Source organism: Mugil cephalus, chromosome 10, assembly GCF_022458985.1.
Source record: "Mugil cephalus isolate CIBA_MC_2020 chromosome 10, CIBA_Mcephalus_1.1, whole genome shotgun sequence".
Taxonomy (NCBI): Eukaryota; Metazoa; Chordata; class Actinopteri; order Mugiliformes; family Mugilidae; genus Mugil; species Mugil cephalus.
Window position 1 is genome coordinate 12,192,676 of NC_061779.1, and position 21,303 is coordinate 12,213,978.

The 21,303-nt window shown below is 41.9% G+C and overlaps 3 protein-coding genes across 12 annotated transcripts in view; 1 reads left to right on the top strand and 2 right to left on the bottom strand.

Moving 5' to 3' along the window:
- The window catches only part of shank3a (SH3 and multiple ankyrin repeat domains 3a), a 131,439-nt gene extending 119,723 nt beyond the window's left edge, over positions 1–11,716 (top strand). For 5 of the 10 annotated variants that reach the window (XM_047595644.1, XM_047595646.1, XM_047595645.1 and 2 more), the window contains 3 exons: positions 331–857; positions 937–3,023; positions 7,952–11,716. In XM_047595644.1, the coding sequence (XP_047451600.1) occupies positions 331–857; positions 937–3,023; positions 7,952–8,522 (3,185 nt within the window). In that variant the 3' untranslated portion in view covers positions 8,523–11,716. Of the gene's footprint in view, positions 1–330; positions 858–936; positions 3,024–3,616; positions 3,664–6,038; positions 6,091–6,674; positions 6,710–7,951 lie in introns of all 10 variants that reach the window. The other 5 variants (XR_007113520.1, XR_007113519.1, XR_007113518.1 and 2 more) reach the window with 5 other exon arrangements.
- A 1,500-nt stretch (positions 11,717–13,216) lies between these two features.
- On the bottom strand, positions 13,217–16,200 carry rabl2 (RAB, member of RAS oncogene family-like 2). Its single transcript, XM_047595652.1, has 8 exons — positions 15,583–16,200; positions 15,445–15,474; positions 15,131–15,210; positions 14,933–15,012; positions 14,628–14,739; positions 14,415–14,512; positions 14,209–14,292; positions 13,217–14,054 (listed from the first exon to the last, which is right to left on the bottom strand). Exons 1-8 carry the CDS (start codon positions 15,687–15,689, stop codon positions 13,986–13,988), a joined length of 660 nt encoding a protein of 219 aa, XP_047451608.1. The 5' UTR covers positions 15,690–16,200; the 3' UTR covers positions 13,217–13,985.
- Positions 16,201–17,788: 1,588 nt separating this feature from the next.
- Positions 17,789–20,401, bottom strand: odf3b (outer dense fiber of sperm tails 3B). The gene is made up of 7 exons (XM_047596841.1): positions 20,252–20,401; positions 19,034–19,148; positions 18,721–18,924; positions 18,459–18,560; positions 18,243–18,364; positions 18,017–18,157; positions 17,789–17,945 (listed from the first exon to the last, which is right to left on the bottom strand). Exons 2-7 carry the CDS (start codon positions 19,143–19,145, stop codon positions 17,853–17,855), a joined length of 774 nt encoding a protein of 257 aa, XP_047452797.1. The 5' UTR covers positions 19,146–19,148; positions 20,252–20,401; the 3' UTR covers positions 17,789–17,852.
- Between the last annotated feature and the right edge of the window lie 902 nt (positions 20,402–21,303).

The window sequence follows — 21,303 nt, forward strand, 5'->3', positions numbered from 1 at the left end:
TTAAATATTCAGAATGTGAACAGTGCATATCTAGATGATATTTAAATGGCAGATGTTCATGTACAGCGTAGATAAACATAAATGATTAATTCTCAATTGTATTATTAACATTAATTATGAATTATTATTAATGATTTAGTTGACTGTTAGATAAGTCAAAAATGGTTAGAATTACAAGTTGGTTTGAGGCACCTGATACATCATTAACTATGTAAGTAAACAGACTAACAGATCATGAGGCAGCTGTGGACCTCATATACCTAATAGGCTCAGTTTTCGTGAGCTCACTCCAAATCACCAGGTGATCCGTGTTCTTCCCTTCCTCATCAGGTGCCACTGAGGAGGATCGGCTGTCAGCCCTTGCTGGCGAGCACAGATTTCCCCGCAGTTCTTCTATGACAGACAGCCTCCGAGACCATGCACAGCCCCATCCTATCCCTCCACCCCCACAAACGGCACCTCCTCCTCCACCCTACTACCTGGACACTGGTCCTCCCCCAGCTTTCTGCCCCCCTCCTCCACCATCTAGGACTCAGAGTCAGGGCCATGAGCCTGGAGGACGATCCAGCTTCAAGCCATCCTCTTTGGACCTGCCTTACGAGGCTGCCCAGCGACAGGCCACACATCTTGAGAGACAGAAGAAAGCCCGCTCCATGATCATCCTGCAAGACTCTTCCCATCTACCTGTAGAACCGACGGAGATTCCCCGACCTTCTGCTGCTACTCCACCTGAGCGAATCAAAAGGAAGGGTCGGATTATTGACAACCCTTATGCTAATGTGGGTCAATTTAGCATTGGACTATACACACCCACCAAGCCCCAAAGGAAGAAAAGTCCCCTGGTGAAACAGCTACAGGTACGTTGCATGTTTGGTCTTTTTTTAATACAGAAGGCACTCCTGGATCTTGACCAGATTTTTTGTTCTTCTACAACAGGTAGAAGATGCACAAGAAAAAGCTAGTTTGGCCTTAGCTGCTGCCCACTCACGAGAGAGCTCACCCTCAGGACGACACCCGCATACCCATGGGCACACCAGCCGTGCAGACTACTACCAGCATCAGCTGATGGCTGAGCGAGAGCGCTTGCGTGCCCAAGGAGAGATGATGTTTCAGGGTAAGGGCCCCTTCGCTGCTGCAATTGCCGGAGCAGTCAAAGATCGTGAGCGCCGCCTAGAAGAACGGAGGAAATCCACTGTCTTCCTTTCTGTTGGGACCATGGAGGGGGCGTCAACCACCAGCTCTGATTCCCCCTCTCTGACTCAGTCTCACTCCATTGACGAGCGGATGCTGACCCGAGAGCTGGGACAGCTGCCTCCCCCTGCCTTGGCTCTAAGCCCCTCGCCTAGTGGTACCACCTTTATCCACCCACTTACAGGAAAGCCCCTGGACCCCAATTCACCACTGGCTCTTGCGCTGGCCGCAAGGGAGAGGGCATTGACATCCCAGTCCCCAACTAGCAGCCCAGAGCCTCGGACTAAACAAGAGCGAGCAGGCCAGGGTGTACTGTTCTTTGACACGCAGACCAAAGAGTCTCCACATGGGGAAGGGGTACCTGCATCTCCACCTTTTTCACCTAAAAGCGCCAAGGCAGCAGGGTATGGGGCTGGATCCTCCCCAGCTTCAATTTTAGTTCCCCAGCCCACTAAACCACAGTGGGCTACATCACAGTCACCTGTATCATTCCGGCAAGAAATGGAGGCCAGAATAGAGGAAAGGAAGGAGGAGAAGAGGCTAGAGGATAAAAAAAGTATGCTTATCAGCATTATGGATACATCCCAACAAAAGACAGCTGGGCTAATTATGGTCCACGCTACTAGTAATGGACAGGCTGTGGGGATAGGTTCAGAACTAGAGGAGGCGCCGACCACAACATCTGTCGAGGCCAGTAAATCACCAACTCCGCGGGCTAAATCTCCCAGTCCAACGGCCTCCTCACCCCAGGCCCAGCCCCAGGCCCTGCCTCAAACTCAGCGTCCTACCAGTCCAGCCCAAGAGAAGAGTCTGGCTCAGGGAAGCTCAGAGGAGGATGTGGATCCATACACGGTGACCCTGCCCCCTGCCATGTTATCCTCCAGTGATGAGGAAACAAGAGAGGAGCTGCGTAAGATCGGAGTTGTTCCGCCGCCAGATGAATTTGCTAACGGGCTGCTGGCACAGGCACAGGGGACGCCAGTGTCCCCAACTACACCTGCCACCTCCTCCACGACCCCTACAACACCAACGCCCCAAACTCCCTCAACCCCAACAACCCCAGCTGTAACCCCGACACAGCCCCCACCTCCAGCCAGTGCAGTAGCTGTCTCAGGGAAGCCCTCTGAACCTCTGGAGCCCCCACCGGTGGGCGAGTCTGGCTCTGCGGCTGACTCAGGCGTGGAGGAGGCTGACACACGCAGCTCCAGTGAGAGAGAGCGAGACCACCATCTCGAGACCACCAGCACCGTCTCCACAGTTTCCAGCATGTCCACATTGTCCTCAGAAAGCGGCGAGCCTGCCGATACACACACCACGCACACCTCCTATGCCGACGGGCAGACTTTTGTGCTCGACAAGCCGCCAGTGCCTCCTAAACCCCGACTCAAGTCCCAGATAGGAGGCAGTAAAGGCCCCGTCACCTTCAGGGACCCTCTGCTGAAGCAGAGCTCTGACAGTGAGCTGCTATCACAGCAACAGGCAGCTGCCCTGGCTGCTGCTGCGGCTGGAGGAATTGGGCTCCCCTCAGGTGGTTCAGCCTCAGTGACTGGCCTCGCCCCCACCAAGCCTCGCTACCTCTTCCAGCGGAGGTCCAAGCTTTGGGGGGACCCAGTGGAGCCCCGTGGCCCGGGAGTGGGGCTAGGTATTGGGAGTTTGGGCAATCTTGGTGGGCTAGGGTTGGGGCTGGGTGCAGATGAGGGAACAAAACCGTCTGTTATGGGAGAGCTCAGTTCACGACTACAGCAGCTAAATAAAGACACTAGGTCACTGGGAGAGGAACCACTGGGAACATCACTTGACCCAGGAAGGAAGTCACCTGTGGCAGGTGCCAGGTAAGAGATTATTAAATAAAACGTACAGAAAAAGTCCTTTAATACTATATTACAGAACAGCAGGCTAAAAGAAATGTTTAATTCATCCAGTTTTACGTTTGTGGTGGTATAAGTGAGATTCAAGTCTCAGCAAGAAGGATATTAATTGATTGAAGTTGCAAACTTGAGTTTAGATGGTTTCTCTTATTTATCAACACTATGTCATATATATTACTCTTTATTTGCATCAGCATCTATTGTGAAATATCACCCTTTGTTTTTGTTGTGTATGACATACATTATAAATTATGCATATGAATCCGCATTTCAAGCCAGTATGCTGTGAAGGTGACAATGAGCTCAGAGTTCATTGGCATCGTTGGTATTAGTTTTTATTACTGTATTGTTGTTAATAAACCGATTTGTGGGACATACTGTAACTCATTAAGAAGAAGGCGTATGAGGCGTAGGAAAGAGGTTTCTCACTCAGCAACTCCTGAGTTATCTCAAGTATCTAAAGCACAGTGGTGTTTTTGTCTGTTATGTGTGGGTTTCTTTTTTTTTTTTTTTAGGCCATTCCTCAAAGTACAATGAATTCCTTTATATTTCTACAGATGTGAGGACACCGAAGACAATAAACCTTAAAGTTATATACCCTAGGGTAAACCAAAGCTTTTTGTTTTATAGTGATTTTTCATAACAAGCTTATCAGCTATGCTCACTGAAAGAGAACAACCCTTTCTACAGTTTGTTTCATGCATTTTCTTTAAAATATTATTTGTTACCTTGTTTGCATCATGTGTTACTTTCACTTCTACTTGCAGAATCTTTCATTGTAGAAATAAAATACTGTAGTAAAGGTCTTTATATTCTTGATTTTAGAGTTCTACCATTGATGGCTCTGGTCTCAGGTCTAAACTGCTCTTAGTTTGCATAGTTACACATGTGATCTTTGGCCTGTTAAATGCTCTGTGTTAATGGTAGGCAGTCAGTAAGTGTTTTGTGATTTGTACATGTGAGTATATATATGTTTATATAGAAGACTGGTGCAAACAAGGTAACAGGCCTTGGAGGCATGTACTTCCTAAAATCCTTTCCTCATCTTTCACACACTCACTTTCGGGTTCTAACCTATGACCCTGCTAGCAGCTGCCCTTCCAGCATTTCCTTGAGCGTTCCCCAAAGCCCTTGTTCAAATAATACATAATACATCCTCACATCCACAGCTCTTTGTAGTCATCACTGATATGAATCTGATAAGAACAGAAACTGCAGTTTCCTTCTTATCACCACCCCCCATCCTAAAGGCATCAGTGATAACCTCAAAGATTTCAGGATGTATTCTAAGACGTATTTGACTGAACAATAATGGTGTGTCATGCCATCCTCCCATAGCTCTAGGCACTAACTTTACCGAAAATCAGCAAGTGTCACAAGAACTGTCAAATAAATGGTGAGATCTCCTGTTTTGCTTTCCTCAGGATTTGATTAAGACGTAAAATCACCTGACAAAGTGTTTTATGGCTTTGCAAGGTGGAATTCAGATTCTTTTTTTTATTATTATTTTACTTATGACATATTCAGGAATTTGCAGTCAATCAAACATGCAGTTTGATTTGCATAGCCTCCTCTCCTTCCTTCTCTCATCCTGATATGCTTATGTGGAAAACAAGGCTGGAAGGATTTGCTTTCACTATATGTCGTAATTGCTAAGAGGAGCCGAAAGATATGAACAGACAATCCTAGAATTTAGATGATGTCATAACCAACTCTCAAGGAAAAAGAAGTCTTTCTAGAAAAGAACAACACTAGGCTACTAGGTCTTTCATGGTAGCATTGGCACTTGACTGTTTTCTGATGAACACCGAGGTTTGCTTTTTTTTTTTTTTTTTTTTGAACATCTTGGGGGTGGGATTTATCTCCAGATATGTCATGTTTTAAGAGCACAAGTTATTTAATGGGGAATTTATAAATGACCTTTTTTGTGTGGAAAACACCTGATAAGTATGTTTTATAGTCACATACCTTTGTCAGTATTGTACTTGTTTTTATTTTGTTTTGTTTTGGGGAGGTGGGGCTCATTCCTAAAACACTGCCGCAACTCAATGACAATCAACCTGTCTGTAGTGGTTGCTGTCTGGTTGACCTGGAGAGCATCAGCTGTTCAGAAAACCTCTTTGAGAACTGTACCATGAACTACAGTACATGTGTGTGGTTGTGCAACCTGACCATGTCATAATATACAGTATGTTATCCTCACATCATTCAAAAGGTGTGAGCGGTGGTGTCCTTGATCCGATGCCACGTGATCCTTTTTCAAATAGTGTGTCTCAACCGCTTATTACTTATCAGAGATCTCAAGGTGGTTTAGAGAGAACCAAGAATAATAACACTATTATCAGCCGTGGTTGAAAATAGCACTGAATGCTCCAGACGCCTCCACGAGTCTCCAGTTGTTGGATTACTAGTAATTTGCTCGGGTGACCACAAATGAAATATGTAGTCTCCATTTCACACTGGGACAAATTCAGCCATCAATCATTGGTCTATACCATTACCCCATCTGTGAATGGAAGAGGCGGCCATTTATCAAATGGAACATATCATGTAGCACCCATTTCTGATTAGGCTCACCCTTTCCTGAGGTTATGCAACCAAAGACATCTCCACCATCTCCGTCTTGACAGTTGCACTTGGCTGTGACAAAGATGATCATGCACACCAGTATTTCTCCCTTCCTCCATGTCTGCATTTGTTTCCTCACCTACTGGAGCATTTCAGACATTGCATAGGCATCCAAGCGCTCTTGACTGTAACATTACACCATCACTTACCCCATTCACTATGTGCCTCATGTAGAACCCTCAAAACTCACACTGCTGTATTTTGTCTCTCTCGGATCCACCTCGTTCACATGCTGTGTATCATAGCTTTGGGTGGTTTGGAAACCTGTGATTCATTTGATTTGATTTGTGTTCCTTAATGTTCTGTTCATTGTTGTTCATGTAAATTGCATAACTTTGTTTTGTTTTTCAGTGTTTGTGTTGAGGATGGCCATGGTCCCTGACTGCCTTGCTTATTGGACACTGTATGTTCCTTAAACCAAGCTAATACTAATATGACAGAAAATAACATGCAGCACATATCAATGCAAATTATTATCTACCTCATCCATAATACATACTGAATATAAGTAGAGGAATATTCCTGGAAGTAATTATTAACATCTGCATCATTTTGAATGAGATGCAAAAGCAACTTCAAAAGTCCAGAGACATGTGCCTTCCTGTTATTTGTTTCTTCCTTTCCGTTTTTCTTCGTGCAGTGTTTGATATGTGAACAGTGTGCTCATTTCTCTCTCATGTAGCCCACTGGTCAGACCTTTCAGTGCTGAAGCCTCCTCTGCTATCTTTGCCATGCTAACACAACAGTAGCACAAGCATGCTCACATATACACCAGTATGTATGACGATACAGTACGTGCTCTCTTACACACACACACACCTGTACACGTACAGTGAAGCATGTCAAAGGCAGCAGAGCTGGCTGAAGCAGACTATGCGTCTGGTTGGCAGGCTGCGTCTCATGGAGTGATGCTAACATTCTCTCCCATTGCTCTCTCTCTGCTCACCTTGCATGCTCCGCCCTGCTGCTCTGATCTGATTGGTCTAGAACTGACTGTGCGCCCAGGAGGGCAGGACGACTGTGTAAGTGCGCATGGAGCTCATCTCATATCCGTCGGCTCCCTGTAGTCTGATCATTTTTTTCCAGCCTGTGTGCTGCCTAGCTACCTCTGCTCCATTTAGCCCAAAGTCTCACAGATGGGAAAACTGTTCCACACCTTTACGCGGGACACTCGCATTAACATGCATGAATGTAAACAGCACCACATGTAATACCTCTTTATCACATTTAGCTCTCTCCTTTCTTGCCTCTCATTGCTTGCTACACCACGAACAAAATCTTTAATCTCTAATCTAATCCACCCTGTTTTCCTGACCATTCCCGTTCCCTCCATTAGATCAGCAGTGCACTAATGATTAATCTCTTCAGATTGATTCACAAAATGAAACTTCTTGTATTTGTAACTTATGTGTCAGCTTTAAAAATGCAGATAGCCAACTCTAAGCTCTGAAGCTGTGAAAGAAACTGGGGTAACTATCAGATTTCTATTTCTAAATTAAGATAAAAGTTTAAATTAATACAATTCTCCCTCCACGTGTTACAGATGGTAAGACTGAGTTGACTGGTCACTGTCCTCCCGCTTGGTCTTTTAAAGTTCTTTAAAACATTTATAAGTGGCATCTTTTTTCTTTTTAGTTCTTCATCGTGCGACTAATATGCAACACAAGGCTGAAAATTTAAGATTTAAGATTCTACTTTTAGACCTGCCTTCTGTGTCTGTGTGTGTGTGTGTGCGTGTCCTGCCGAGTGTGTCACAAATGAAATTATGAATTCATGCCATCTGCAGTCAAAGATAAATCCATTTGGTGGGGCGATTTTTATCTATTTCTAAAGCCCTTACATTTGTGGGTCATAGTAACCGTTTCAGCATTTCAGTGAAGCATACTGTATGACTGAACACGTTTGAGTCTTTAATTAAATTCATTATAGCAGAGACACTTATGAGTAATGTGAGAAGGACTGATCTTATCGTCAGAAACTGCAATATAGGCCACTATATAGGTTAAAGTATTTGAAAGATTTTTTTATTCAATTAGATGGAGCTTTCCACCAATCGGTGCCTTTTCGCTGTTATTGTCTGAAACTTCTAACAGCTATTATCCTCTATCTTTACTAACTTAAACTTTTAAATTACTGACAGCAGTTTCTATGTACAACCCAAACCTTGATCTCTTTCTTCTACTTTGTCTTCACTTTGTTCGCCTTTTTTTTTTTTTTTGTGGTTACAATACTTAAAGTCTTCTTTCTTTGTCTGTCTCCGCCAGACTTTTCAGCAGCCTAGGCGAACTCCACACCATTTCTCAGAGAAGTTATGGAACCACATACACCATCCGCCCTGGCAGCCGCTACCCCGTCACCCGACGCACCCCCAGCCCAGGTTCAGGATCACCCGATCGGAGCGATCCTCTCGGACGATTCTCCAGCTTTGGCCTACCCACCTCGCCGACGACGCCGCCGCAAACCATCCTCAAATCCTCTAGCCTCAGCCTGCCCCAGGAGCCCAAGGAGGTCCGCTTCGTGATGAGGAGCTCCAGCGCTCGTTCCCGCTCCCGCTCCCCGTCCCCGTCCCCTTCGCATTCCCCCGGCCTGGGGTCGCCGCTTTTGGCCCTTCGGCCCTTCCACCAAAAACCCCTCCACCTGTGGAACAAGTACGACGTTGGGGACTGGTTGGAGAGCATCAACCTGGGGGAGCACAGAGCGGGCTTTCAAGAACACGAGATCGAAGGCTCTCACCTCCCGGCTCTAACCAAGGAGGATTTCGCAGAGCTGGGGGTGACACGAGTCGGACACCGCATGAACATTGAGCGAGCGCTGAAACAGCTGCTGGAGAGCTGACCCCTGCCCTGAGTCACAGCAACAGACGAAGGAAGCTTAAGACGGTGAGACGCAGAGCTGGTGAACACGAGAGAAGCACTAGTGGCCGCTCCTCTTTTACTCTGGCTGCTTTTATGTTTGGCATCACAAATGTTTACCTGCAGTCCTTAGTGACTCTTTACGTTCCCGTTCTGCATCAACACCCTGCACTCTGCACTGCACTGAAGAGGAGGAGTCAATACATTCGCCCCCTTCTACTCCACCCTTAGTGTCTCCTTGCCTGCAGCCAATTAGATCAGACCTCAAAACAATATCTGGTCTTTCTCTGCTGAGGAGAATCGCATGAGCTCCAATTAAAACATTTGATTTGTGAGCGGTTCAGTTGTTTCCCTAGAAACACCCACACTTTCTCTCCCACTATTCCCTCCTCTCCTCTCTACCTCTACCCCCCATCTGTTAGGCCTCTGAAAGCCTTTTGCAGTTTGAGTAAAGGAGGAGGAGGGAGAATTTTTCGTTCCAAACCGAAAGCTCAGTTGCCTTTCAAAAATATTTATACAGAGATCAACAATGACGAACACAGCGCTATGGACATAGCTCTGAAAAGGTGTGTCTTCTGTATACCTGCTGTTGTTTTTAAACCGAAGACTTTAGAGCCCAGAGGTGGAGCTCCTCAACGTAAACCACGGGAGAAACCCCTCTGCCTTGGTACCCAGACTGTGCTATCTATTATATTTGGAGAATGTTTAACCAACACTCGTGGCTTTTTTCATAATCAATTTTTTGGTTTTCCAAAGGGAATATTATATATAGGTATTATATGATATAATATAATATATATATGTATCTAAATATAGCTTTCAGAAGAAAAGACAATGTTGCAAAGAGGAAATGTAATAATTAATCCGCACCTGTTTTTGGTTTTTAGTATAGAAGGCAGAAAGAAATCTTTAAATCTATTCCACCAATAGTTTACTCATTTCTACCAATTATATACATACATATATAAATATATATATATATATTTGAGAGAAAAAAAGTATATAGATATGGATTTGTTTTTTTTGTTTTGTTTTGTTTTTTTTGTCATACTTTCCTGGTCACCCTTTCTTGAAACGTAGCATGACGAGTTGCATCATGTTTTGGACGGAGAGTCTGTTTGTCTGTTTTTATTTTCTTACGGTCTTCCTTCATACTAAAGGGCATCCCGTAATGTGAGGCTGAGACCCCCCCAGACGACACCCGTCCCCACTGCCTCAGCTACAGGCCCGTTGTGGTCCACGGCCCAGCTAGCTGGTTGAACGAGGCTCTTCATCTTATGCCTGTTTATTATTATCACTCAGGGATGGAAGTTTGGGGCACCGGCATGAAGAGATAGTCGGCTGTTTTAATACCATTTAAACGATTCTATTTTAGGACAAATAAACACCAACGAGACATATTAGAGTGCTAGAAAAAATTTCCATCCCTGTGACTACCCCCTTCGCTCAGGCCAGGTCACACAAGGTAAAATAAGTAAACACAGTAAAGAGGGAACGCATCACTGGCTCAGTTTACATGGAGCAACCATGAAGTGGTGCTGTCCGCTGTGGAGCGTCTTTATGATACCAGACACTGCAGGACATCCTCAGAAGGACCATGTCCATTCTCTGATGAGTCTGAAATGTTTTGGAGGCACAAAGGAAGACCTACACAATTGGAAAGTTGGTCATAATGTTATGCCTGATCAGTGTTCTCTGACTGGATTGTTATTCTGATTACTGAAAGAATACTAGGGCCCATGTAAACAAACGACCAGATCTCCAGAAAATTCTCTATTTAACTTACAAATCAAATCCATGGTTATGTTCCAAATTTGGTTTCAGCATTTAAGTGCTCAGACACTTTCCATTCAAGCTTAAATGAGCTGAGTGAGATATCTGTGTCCCTCTGAAACACCACTGCAGGAAAGGTCTGTAGCTCCTCAGGCTGTGGGGATGGGAAAGCCTCTGCAAGGTCTTAAGAAAAATTCAGTATTTTACAACCTGGCGGTGTCTTGCACCCTTTGCTGCTTTCCTCTATCTCCACCATCGTCTTAGTGAGGAAAATATTACCATGAAAAGCAGCAGCAGGCAGAACACTCCGAAAAAAAGACCCAGGTTGTAAAAAAAAAAAAAAAAAAGAAAAGAAAAAAAATGAATTTTTCATTAACAATATAAATCTACAATTGTACTCATGAGTAGCTTCTGCTGGCAGTGAGAATCAGTGAGTTTTATTAACGCTACAAAATAAAAGCATTTTTTTTTCATAGCTTTGGTCTGACAGGATGCCAGGAGGTGTCTGAGGAGCCCCTGGACATCAGCACCATCCAGTCAGTTTGCCGGGCGAAGTTTAACTTGGCAAAAAAGCTGTGCACTATTTTCCTTTGTTTATTTTTATTTTTTTTGCTAGCAGTTTTGGGATGTAGGAATAGCACTCACTGCCTCACTGTGACCTCACTGATTATTTTACTCCAGTGTTACGTCCTTCTCGTTCTTTTTTTCGTTTCCTTCGTTTGTTGTTGATTTGTTACCCTCGGACACTGTGGGTAGATTTTGTAGCGTGTGGAACATGATACTTAAATCTTTCACTCATTTGAATTTTAGAGTGACAGAAGAAAAAAAAAAGAAAATATATCCTGTCCATTCTAAACATACTTACACTTGTAAAAATGAACAAATATTTGCTTTTTTAAAAAAGAAAAAAAATCACAAGCAATGTATATATGATAGATTTCATATAAATTTTTGAAAAAGACAAAGTATATAGATCTATATATGAATGTTTGGCATATATGCATAGTTAACCACCTGTGGAAAAGGTGAGCAGATTTTATTCTTTCTATGAACTCTTGAACTTTTGAACTCTGAACTATGAACTAGGGGATGATTTGCACAAAACAAGGTGACAAGGTGCTAACATAAAAAGCCACCCATCGTTCAAGCGCATGCGTGCATCTGGATTCCCTTAATATCTCTCGTGTGGTCGTTCCTCTTCACATGCGTGTGTGCGCGACTGTCTGTGTATGCGTGCAGGTTTCCATTTTCTCTTTTGGGTGTGTTTGTCTGGGAGTGCGACGGTGAGCGAGTGCGTGGGTAACTTGTTGGGGTTTACATCTTCGGAGTTAGTCCACTATAGCCTTACTGTATTACCATCAGAGATTGCCGGCAGTGGCTGTGTCACACAAACACACACACACACACAAAATAACACACACGAACAGAAAAAGGCACACGCACACTCATTTTCAAGATTGAAAATCATCCTTCTGAATTCTTGTTTTGTATCCAGTCTTCAACAAGTGGACTGCTCTGCCCAACAGGGAGAGTCAAAGAGAGCGAGCGAGTGAGAGATTACCCGCGGGGGCACTGACGACAACGGTCATGTTTAATTTCGCGAGATAACTACATCCCACCCTAACTGTGTATGTGCATCTTATGCAGTGTCACCGTTTCTTCACTCATTCCGGGATGGCAGTTTGCGCTCCTTACCCTCCACTCTGTCTGGCAGCACTCCTTTTTCCTTTTTCAGACCTTCAGTTTCTGAGTTTTTGGATACGCTACGTGAGGTGATCCGGTGAGGACAAACAGAGGAAAAATGTGCCAAAAAGTAACTTTTAACTGTATATTTGTCTTTGCTTTAGGACTATCTTAGTTACAGCATTCTTGAGCTGTTAGATAATATGATAATATGGTGCCATCTCCTGGAAATCTTGAGAACAACAGACATCTGTTAGATCCTGTATTTTCCTGCAGGTGAAAGTACAGTCATTATTATTATTTTGCAAATCAATAGGCTACATATATATATGCATATGTACATATATATATGAACATATGTGTATATATATATTATATAATATATATATATATATATATATATATATATATATATATATATATATATTATATATATATATATGGAGTAACATTTCTATTTCAATTTTGAGACACTGATATAATTGCTTGATTTGACTGTGATGAAGGTTACTGTTCCCATATAAATACAAATATGATTAAACACTTGAGAGTGAACGTGTACAGTCTGAATCAGACACAGGCTGGCCTGGTTAGAACAATCAGTGCTGTAGTGAATACATGGTTGGATTGTTGTGTAAGTTTACTACAAATACAGATGCAAAATGAGCAATGTGTACACAGACGTACACATCATTAGGTCGAATAAGTTCAGTAAGGGGTTATCTTTGTCTTATTTTCTAATCAACAAAGCACAATCTACATAGAGTAGGGGAAGCAGTGTGACCTTTTTAAAAACCCACTGGGGTCCGGTGATCCACAGGAACCAGTGATCTTATCATCAAAGGGGTTTTTCTTTCATTGTTGGTTTTCTCCTTGTTTGCACTGTGAAGTTTAGAACGGTGGATGTATCACTGCAACGCCTCAGCCTTGTCTCACACAGGTGATCTTCCCCTTCTCCGCATCCAATGACCCGGCAACTCAACTTTGATTTTCCTCACTCTGGGAAACCCCTTCATTTTAATAAATGAAATCCCAAGTTAAAATACAAATTAACCTAAAGCTACCTAGTATTTGTCATGCAAACAGAGTAAGGGCGAGGCAAGATCTGAGATGTTGCCCAGGATATCTCCACCACAGAGATATATGTTTGTTATATTATGTAATAAATTTCTAATTAAAACATGAGGTGCGTCATATTCTTGTCCCTGCATCAGCAGCTCATTAGTAAAAACGTTCCAGTGTTTATTGAGTATTATTGAGTGTAAATGTAACATAAAACAGTCAATATATAAATATACATAAGCAGTTCCTGTGTACAACAATCATCAAATAGAAAGAATTCTACCGCTACTTCATGAGAGACACGTTGAATCCATCTGGAGGGACGGAGCTGGACAGAAACCTTCACACAAGCATAACATCGCTGACATCCATATGACTTGCATCTCATAAAATGTTGACTACTTAGCATTATAGTGTTACATGGTACATTGACTTTTCATTTGAAGGGCACCGGAGAAAAAAAAACATCTAATTAAATCATAATGCGACCAAAGCCACCAACAGATGCAGCTTCCCGCTGTACACAGCAGTAACACACAAAAAATGAGAACAGCAGCAAATACAGTTCATAATCACACGTTCTCTTAGCTGCGTGTTCAGTTTTCACATTGCTTTCACGTGACACAAAGTGATATTTTGTCTTCACACAAATATTCACTTTCCACTATTATAATAGTGGATATTGATCATAATGCTAAAGCAGCAGCTAAATGAACCTGGTAAACAACGCAGATCCTAATTCTAATTATTTCACCAGGTTTATTTCCCTGCTAGAGTCACTGGACAGATGGAAAGCAGCGATATGAAACCTGACTAAATGACCGTCTGCCAGCCTCCAGTATTGAGTTACAATCAAAATCATTTAAAAAGTACACAGAAGGACAAATGATACAACACAAAAGGTTTGGATGCTGTGTTAAAAATCAACTCAGGACTCCACTTTCAATCCATCCTCATCTGCTTCTGAATTGTCTTCTTTCTTCTCCAGGTCGAAGTTCTGCAAGAGGTAAAAGAAGAACATCAGTACACAATACATTTCTGCAACAAGAATGGATTACTTTATCACAGATCACTTGTTTTTTTTAGGGCATGTGTGGAAATTCAGTTGGAAAAGGGCACATCAGTAATCGGGCTGTGTCAGACATATGTACCTCTAATTCTTGCATCACTTCATCCATAAAGTCGCTAGGATTTTGCTTGTAGTCCACCGCTCTCTTGATCATCTCTCTGAACATCTAATGCGACGGGGCAAGAGTCATGGACAGATTATATACTGAAATCATTTGATACTTTGGTTTATGAGGAGGGCTGTGAAATTAACTACAAAACACCAGGAAAACAAGGAAAGCGTTCAAACCTTAACTACATTAGTCCCGTCTGCCGCTGATACAAAGTAAAACGGGAGCCCTTGTTTCTTCCCGAAGTTAAAGCTTCTCTGTGTCACCTTCAAGTCAGCTGTGGATATAAAAAAAAAAAAAATACACAGTTCACATCAGTAAACCTTTGGTTAACCATGTCACATATTCTGCTGCAACTTTTTCGCAGTCGTTTTAAAAGTTTAGTCTCTCACCATCAATTTTATTCGCAACCACACAGCAGGGTATCTCTGGTCTGTACTCTCGCAGCTCCTTATACCAGTTGACTAAATTCTTATAAGTAATCTTCCGCTGAACATCAAAAACCTAAGAGAAAAATCAAAGGTTTACAAAAACTGCTATAAAAATGTGAAACGTGTAAAAACACAACATTTTTATTCGAGTAACCTTTTTTAAATTTATCAGTTAATATTCTTATTTCACCTCCTTGCAGGTTTGTGGCAGGATCTGAAAGAGCCGGCGGATTACTGAAAGTCTTTAGATGAAGAGTGTGTCTTACCATGATACATGCATGAGCATTGTGATAGTATGAGGGATGCATGCTCTGAAACCTCTCCTGACCCGCAGTGTCCCAGAAATCTGTGGATCAAAACCAAAAAAAAAGGAGCCGTGGGATCCATGGTGATGTGTGTTTCATTGATTCATTTTTTTTTAAACTGCATTATATAATTGTCTATGCAAATGTGCAAACACATACCGACCGCTACTGTCTTGCTTCCCACAGTGGCTGTGTGTTTGTAGAGAGTCAAAGCGTAAGTTGACAACTGCTGAGGTCGACTGCAGGAAGAATTAAGGATCTGAGTCTTGTTTCCTGAAAATCATCTTAAAGCCAACAGGTGGTTTGTCTTAATCTTTTTTTTTTTTTTTTTTTTTTTGTCTTAATCTAAGGCTTTGGGGTATACTTGTAATCTGTCTAGATCTTTAAAAACATGAGTAAAAAGTGACTATAAATTGTGATCTGTCAAAATGTTGCAGATATCACGTTAAATTTCTAAAGCTGCTGAAGGATACTATTCATCCATGAGAAACCTCTCCATCAGCCTGTGAGAGAGGAAGAAACAGCTTGTGTCAACGTATCAATCAATAATAATTATTATCATTATTATTATTATATCAATCTGCGCAAAAACGGTCTTTATAGATACTTACTTAGATTTACCAACTGCGCTGTCTCCCAGGCAGATGATCTTCACTTGTTCGTCTGCATCGTATTTCTTTTGGTCCATTTCAGGGATGTTGCCAATGTCGCCAGCCATGTTTTGCTCCTAATTGTTTTTTATAAACACCAGGGTCCAGCTCCTACAGGAGCGTCTGCATTGGACGGCTATGGAGGTCGGTGCTAGCTAGCTCGCCACGGGTTAGCATATGTTAACATCGCGTGTTTCGGCTTTAAGTTGCTTATTTCAATGGCTCGTTGGTACTTACACCAACGAGACTGGTACTGACTTAAAGTGACAACAGCAGAGAGACGTTCATTGATGATAGTTGTTCTTCTTTCTAAAGTCTACTGTAGTGACAGAACCGCTACTTTGACGCAGAGGCTGCTGGTACCATCCAGGAGGCTCCAGTCGTACCTTCAAATAGCGTCAAATAGATGTATTTACCTCGGTTAAACGTCCCTGGTTGTCGCATGTATGTCATTCGTCTACTACGCAAAGAAAGGCTAGACGACTTCGTGAACTAATCTATGTAAACAGGGAGAAAAGTTTTAAGCTGTTCGACGTTTCCTTCGATTTTGGTTTCTATGCAACGGGGACGCCCGCAGGACCTTCGGTTTGCATCCGGCTGTCCTCACAGGTGCCTGTCTAAAATGCTCAAATATTCTTTGCGGATTTTATTTTATTTTATTTTATCGCATTTTATTGTATTTTATGTTTGTCATCCGAAATGTTTTATTTATGTTATTTTGTTTAATAACATAAAAAATTTAGGTTGGCTCAACTGTAACTCAGGCAAAGCTTGGATTAAATAATTGATGCAACTGGGACTTTCAAGATTCATTTATTATCAATATGTATGTACATAAGGAATTTTTGGGTGGTAACTCTTGGTTAAAGTAGGTAAAAATAACAATATATATATTGTTATAAATAAAATAAAATGAATAAAAATAGAGCTGTACAGATATACACACTGCTGCCTGAGGTTGATATTTGTGTACCTCTTCAGTGAAGGGAAAGGTCTGTTGGGCGCTTTTCACCACACCCCTTCACAGTTTGTAAACAATGTGATTATTATTTATTAATTTTTTTTTTTTTTCATTTATTATTCACTGACCCCTGCACTCTCACTCACTGAATGAATGTTTTGACCAAAGGATGACACCAGGGGGCGAAGTCTGGACTGTCTTTATCAAGTGAAGCCTTTCTATCAAAGATATTACATGAGTGAAACCACTGTGGAGGGTAACATAGTAAATGCAGCTTCTGCTTGAACAGCCCTGAAATATGTAACGAACGTTGCATTAGCTCACGGTTAGCATTAGCCTTAACTTGTAAGAAAAATCCCCAGAATAACAATTAACTGAACATAATTTGTCATATCGTTCATCCAGTGATAGATGATTTGACAGGACTGCCCACCATGCAATGGGCAGACAGTGTTTTTGATTTTTAGGTTTTGGCCCCCAAAAATACAGCAATACGACATTTTCATGGTTTAAAGTGACAGTGTTCGCCTAAAGCTTCCGTGTTTTGCCTCCAGCTAACGTCGTGATGTCACAGTGACATACTGTAGGTCATGAAGACGGACCAGGTCAGGTCAGATGTGATGTGAACACCCAGAAATTCATGTCATTAACACAGTTGACCGTCTCCCCTTGTATAAGTTTAGCTATTTAATCATTATAATACCCCCTGCGTGGGGTAGGCATCTAAAATCCTCCACTTGGAAACATGAAAAAAAAATCCAAACTTTTTGATAGTTTGATGCTAGTTGGATTATATAGACAGGGATTCTTGAATTGTTCCGTGTACCAAAATTCTTGATAGACCAATCAATTATTTCTATTACATAATTGCTTTATTTGACCACTTCATGGGCTTTAACTAATGATATTAAATGTGATCTTATTTGATTTTACACGGTTATCTGAGCGACCTACATGTAATGGAACCTAAATTAAGGTTAATATAATTTATTCCAATGACCGTCTGATCCTGTCAGTTAGCACACATTAGAAAATGATTATCAGTTTTCACAACCCACAAGAATACCCAAGCTGAGAAATATGAAAAGTGACATTTATTCCTTCCTTTAATTCAGTGTAATTCAAATACTGACAAAGAGGGAATCACAAAACAATACAATCTGGCCTATACTTACGACAATAAAATATGATCTCAATAGTCCTGAGTAGTTTGTTTTTGTATGCTTTATTGAAGACTGCTGAGTGATGCTGCTGTTCAAACACGGGTTCATCATTCATCCGTATTTATGATGATGGGCAACATGTACTCTGAATGACGCAGTCCAAAGGAGAAGCTCGGGGGTTTTGCTCTTGTCATGGTCACCTAGGAAGGAACACGTTAGTGAACGCAACCACAGAGTCTTTGTGATCAAATAAAAACAAAAAATGTCTTACCCGCTCAGGATAATGTGCTCCAGGTCCAGGTTTCTGTGTGGTTTCACCAGGAGTGAAGTTGCGACCTGTTATGCTGTGCTGGGGAGTTTTCTTTCTGTAAATGGAAGGGTCCACTGCTTTGTAGGCAGCAGGGCCAGGAGTCTAAAGTGGCACCAAATGTATAGAAAGCAACAGTAAACCAGGGATTCTATTGTATGGATCAGCTTCAGTCACTGTTAATTTTTACCTTCTTAAGGTCCTCGTGGAAGCTTCCATTTTTACTGCGGCCGTAGAGTGAGTAGGCGGGAGCTGAAGGTGTGGTCGTAGTCTTAGGTCCCAGCATGGGGGGTAGACTGTAGCTGGCTGGACCTGCAGTATGTGTAACAGATCAGTTTTATATACTTGGTGCCAGGACGCTTCAATTCATAGCATAAACAAAGATGACAACAAATACAGATGTTACCCGGTGTTTGCCAATTCCTGCCTTCTTTGGTCCTTCCATAGAGAGAAAAGGAAGGAGTAGAGTGGAAGATCAATTTTCCTGAACTTTCTGGGGAGTAGCGACCTGAAACAACAACAAACAAACTGTATAAAGTACAATACACAGACAGTGCACAGACACATTGCATGTATAAAGAAACAGATAACAGCTGGACGTCTTGTATATGCTGCAGTACTTGATCAATCTGCGCTTTTAAAGAATTCATTTTATCGTGCTTACGGACCGGGACCAGGGGTTTCGAACTTTTGTATTTCTTTTGGACGACTGTGGAGTGAAAACGCAGGAGTGCCGTCTCGCCCGTGTCCGGTTATGTTGGAAGGGATTACGTATTTCGGTCCAGGGGAGCAAGACGTATTTTTCTCTTTGTAACGTGACCCAAAGCTAAACATTGGTGCTTTGGGTTCAGTTGGGTCATGGTTTTCACCACCTATATCAAGAAACAAGGTCAGACATGTTACTGAGAAGAAGAAGAAGAAAAAGTAGAAGAAGAAGAAGAAGAAGAAGAAGAAGAAGAAGAAGAAGAAGAAGAAGATTACCTGTGAGTCCAGGAAGTGCATACTTGGGTCCAGGGCTTCCATAGAGTGCAGCTATGGGCCCTCTTGGCTTGTGGGGCCTCCAGGTCCCGACCCACGGTTCGTCACTTGGCATTATCTTGGCAGAGACAATAAATGGATTTGTGTGAAAACAAAAAAAGACAAAACGATGAATTTGTGGTGATCCTTCCACCTATTTTAAAAAGTAAATAAACACATTCATTCAAAGAATGAATCCCAGTAACTCGTGTTTATATTCAAAATGAATATGTTTCAAATATATACATATGGTACATTGCATTTAGCTCTTATTACTGGTAAATATTTCTCATGAGAGAGGATATTGTGTAATGATATAAAGGGAGTACATTTTATCAGGTACTGCACTTAAGCACAATTTTAAGGTAGCTACTTTAGATTTTGTATCACTTATGGGTTTACTTGTAGTCTACACGAGACTTCACGCACTACCTTTTGGGGAATATTCACTTTATAGTCTATTACACATACTGTATTTGGCAGATTTAATATTTTTATAAAGCAGGATTGTTGTTTAGTTTCAATATTTTTGACTTCTGACATCATACAAACATCAGTGAAATGAGTTGTTAAAAACTCCACCAAATATTGTGATATAAAAGGGTTAGAATAAAATAAAATGGTTTAACTGGAGTGATACTGAGTTGGTTTTGTCCAACGTGCAACATTTAAAAATCATTCTGAACACCTATCGGAGAGTGATGTTATCAGAAACACCAACATAAGCAGCCAATCACAGCAGTAGATTTCAAATAATAATAATAATAATAAAAGTAACTTTTATCAGATGTTTTCTTAGCATTTCTTCACCTATGATTGTCGTACTGTAGACAAAACAATTTGTCACTAAACAGAAGTAAAATTAAAAAGCTATTTGTACTCACCTGTAAAAGGAAGCGATCACCATGTTTTTGAGTTCACCTGTCTACATCATAAATTATTTTACTATGACCCTCTCATTTAGTACATTTTTAGCATGCGACAATAAACGGCTGGTGTGTGCTCCATGCGAAAGTGAAACCACTGCCACGCGAAAATCAATAAACATATGTAACATAAAACCAGAGTTGCCTGTAACAATATCACAAGACGTCTACAGAGTCCATACAAACTTAATGAATCACCGACTGCTTTCACCTCAGCTCAGCTGCTGACTCACGACAAGCAGAAAAATGATTTTACCTTAAATTAAAAAAAAAAAAAATCCCAGTCCTGCTGTGAGTGTCTGTGTCAAGCTTTATCCCCGGAGCTCAGCATGTGCACCAAACCCACACACAGATTGTTTAGTGCATGTCACCTTCACTATGACAACGTTGCCATGGAGACGACTCTTTTGATAGGTGCGCTCAATGTGTGTGTGTGAGTATGTATTTGGCCGCGAGCTGTGCAGGAATTTGCCTAAAAGTCTGTGTGTGTGTGTGTGTGTGTGTGTGTGTGTGTGTGTGTGTGTGTGTGTGTGTTTGTGTGTGTGCGCGCGCGTGTGTGTGTGTGTTAGTACAAACACTATATTTGTTGAATTCTAAAGCTTGACAACAGCTCCACTTTGCAGGAAAGGCCCAGGGCAAAGGTCAATTAAGCCAATTATTAAGCAGTTTGTGAGTCACGGTGTATTATACGGTGTGAGCAAAAATATCACAAACACAAGGTTTTAGTGTCTGAGAGAGCAGTTAGACTAGATTGGCTTGGTTTAGGATGAGAAGGGAGGAAAGTTCATAGTCATATCGCATTGTTGACATTTTATTTGCTTGTTAAAAATATAGAGACCAACGAAAATGTGCAAAAGCTTTGAAAAAGACAGCAGTGTCTATGGATAAACTGCTCTCCATTATGGACAATCCATCCCATCCACTACACCAAACATCAGAGGGGTCTGGACCTCTGGAAATCAACCACCATCTATTTGAAATGTCCATCCCTGACACACTTCACAATTGCGGTGTCATTGGAGAACCTCTGCAGGTGTCATGACTCTGTGTTGTACAGGGTGAATATGGCACTGGAGAGGACAGCCCCTGTAGAGTGCTACTGGCGATAGTTCTGTACCTGACATACTGAGGTCTCCCAGGAAGACGGTCTGGTATCCAGGAAGTGAAATTTAAACGTGTCATACTAAGATAATGACGGGTGCTCCTGTTATCAATATAGCTGTCTCTCTTCCATTTTACTGTCCCTTTAAGCATTGTCAGTGTGATAGGGTGTCAGAGCACCGGGACCTTGCGACTGAAGCAGCTAAA

Coding starts and splice junctions, on each gene's coding strand:
- rabl2 (XM_047595652.1), bottom strand. CDS start 15,689: ATGGCTGGCGACATTGGCAACATCCCTGAAATGGACCAAAAGAAATAC. Junction 14,513..14,627: donor GGTTGCGAATAAAATTGATG/GTGAGAGACTAA, acceptor TTATATCCACAG/CTGACTTGAAGGTGACACAG. Junction 14,055..14,208: donor AAGTGATGCAAGAATTAGAG/GTACATATGTCT, acceptor TACCTCTTGCAG/AACTTCGACCTGGAGAAGAA.
- odf3b (XM_047596841.1), bottom strand. CDS start 19,145: ATGCCAAGTGACGAACCGTGGGTCGGGACCTGGAGGCCCCACAAGCCA. Junction 18,925..19,033: donor TGCACTTCCTGGACTCACAG/GTAATCTTCTTC, acceptor TTCTTGATATAG/GTGGTGAAAACCATGACCCA. Junction 18,158..18,242: donor TCCACGAGGACCTTAAGAAG/GTAAAAATTAAC, acceptor GTGCCACTTTAG/ACTCCTGGCCCTGCTGCCTA.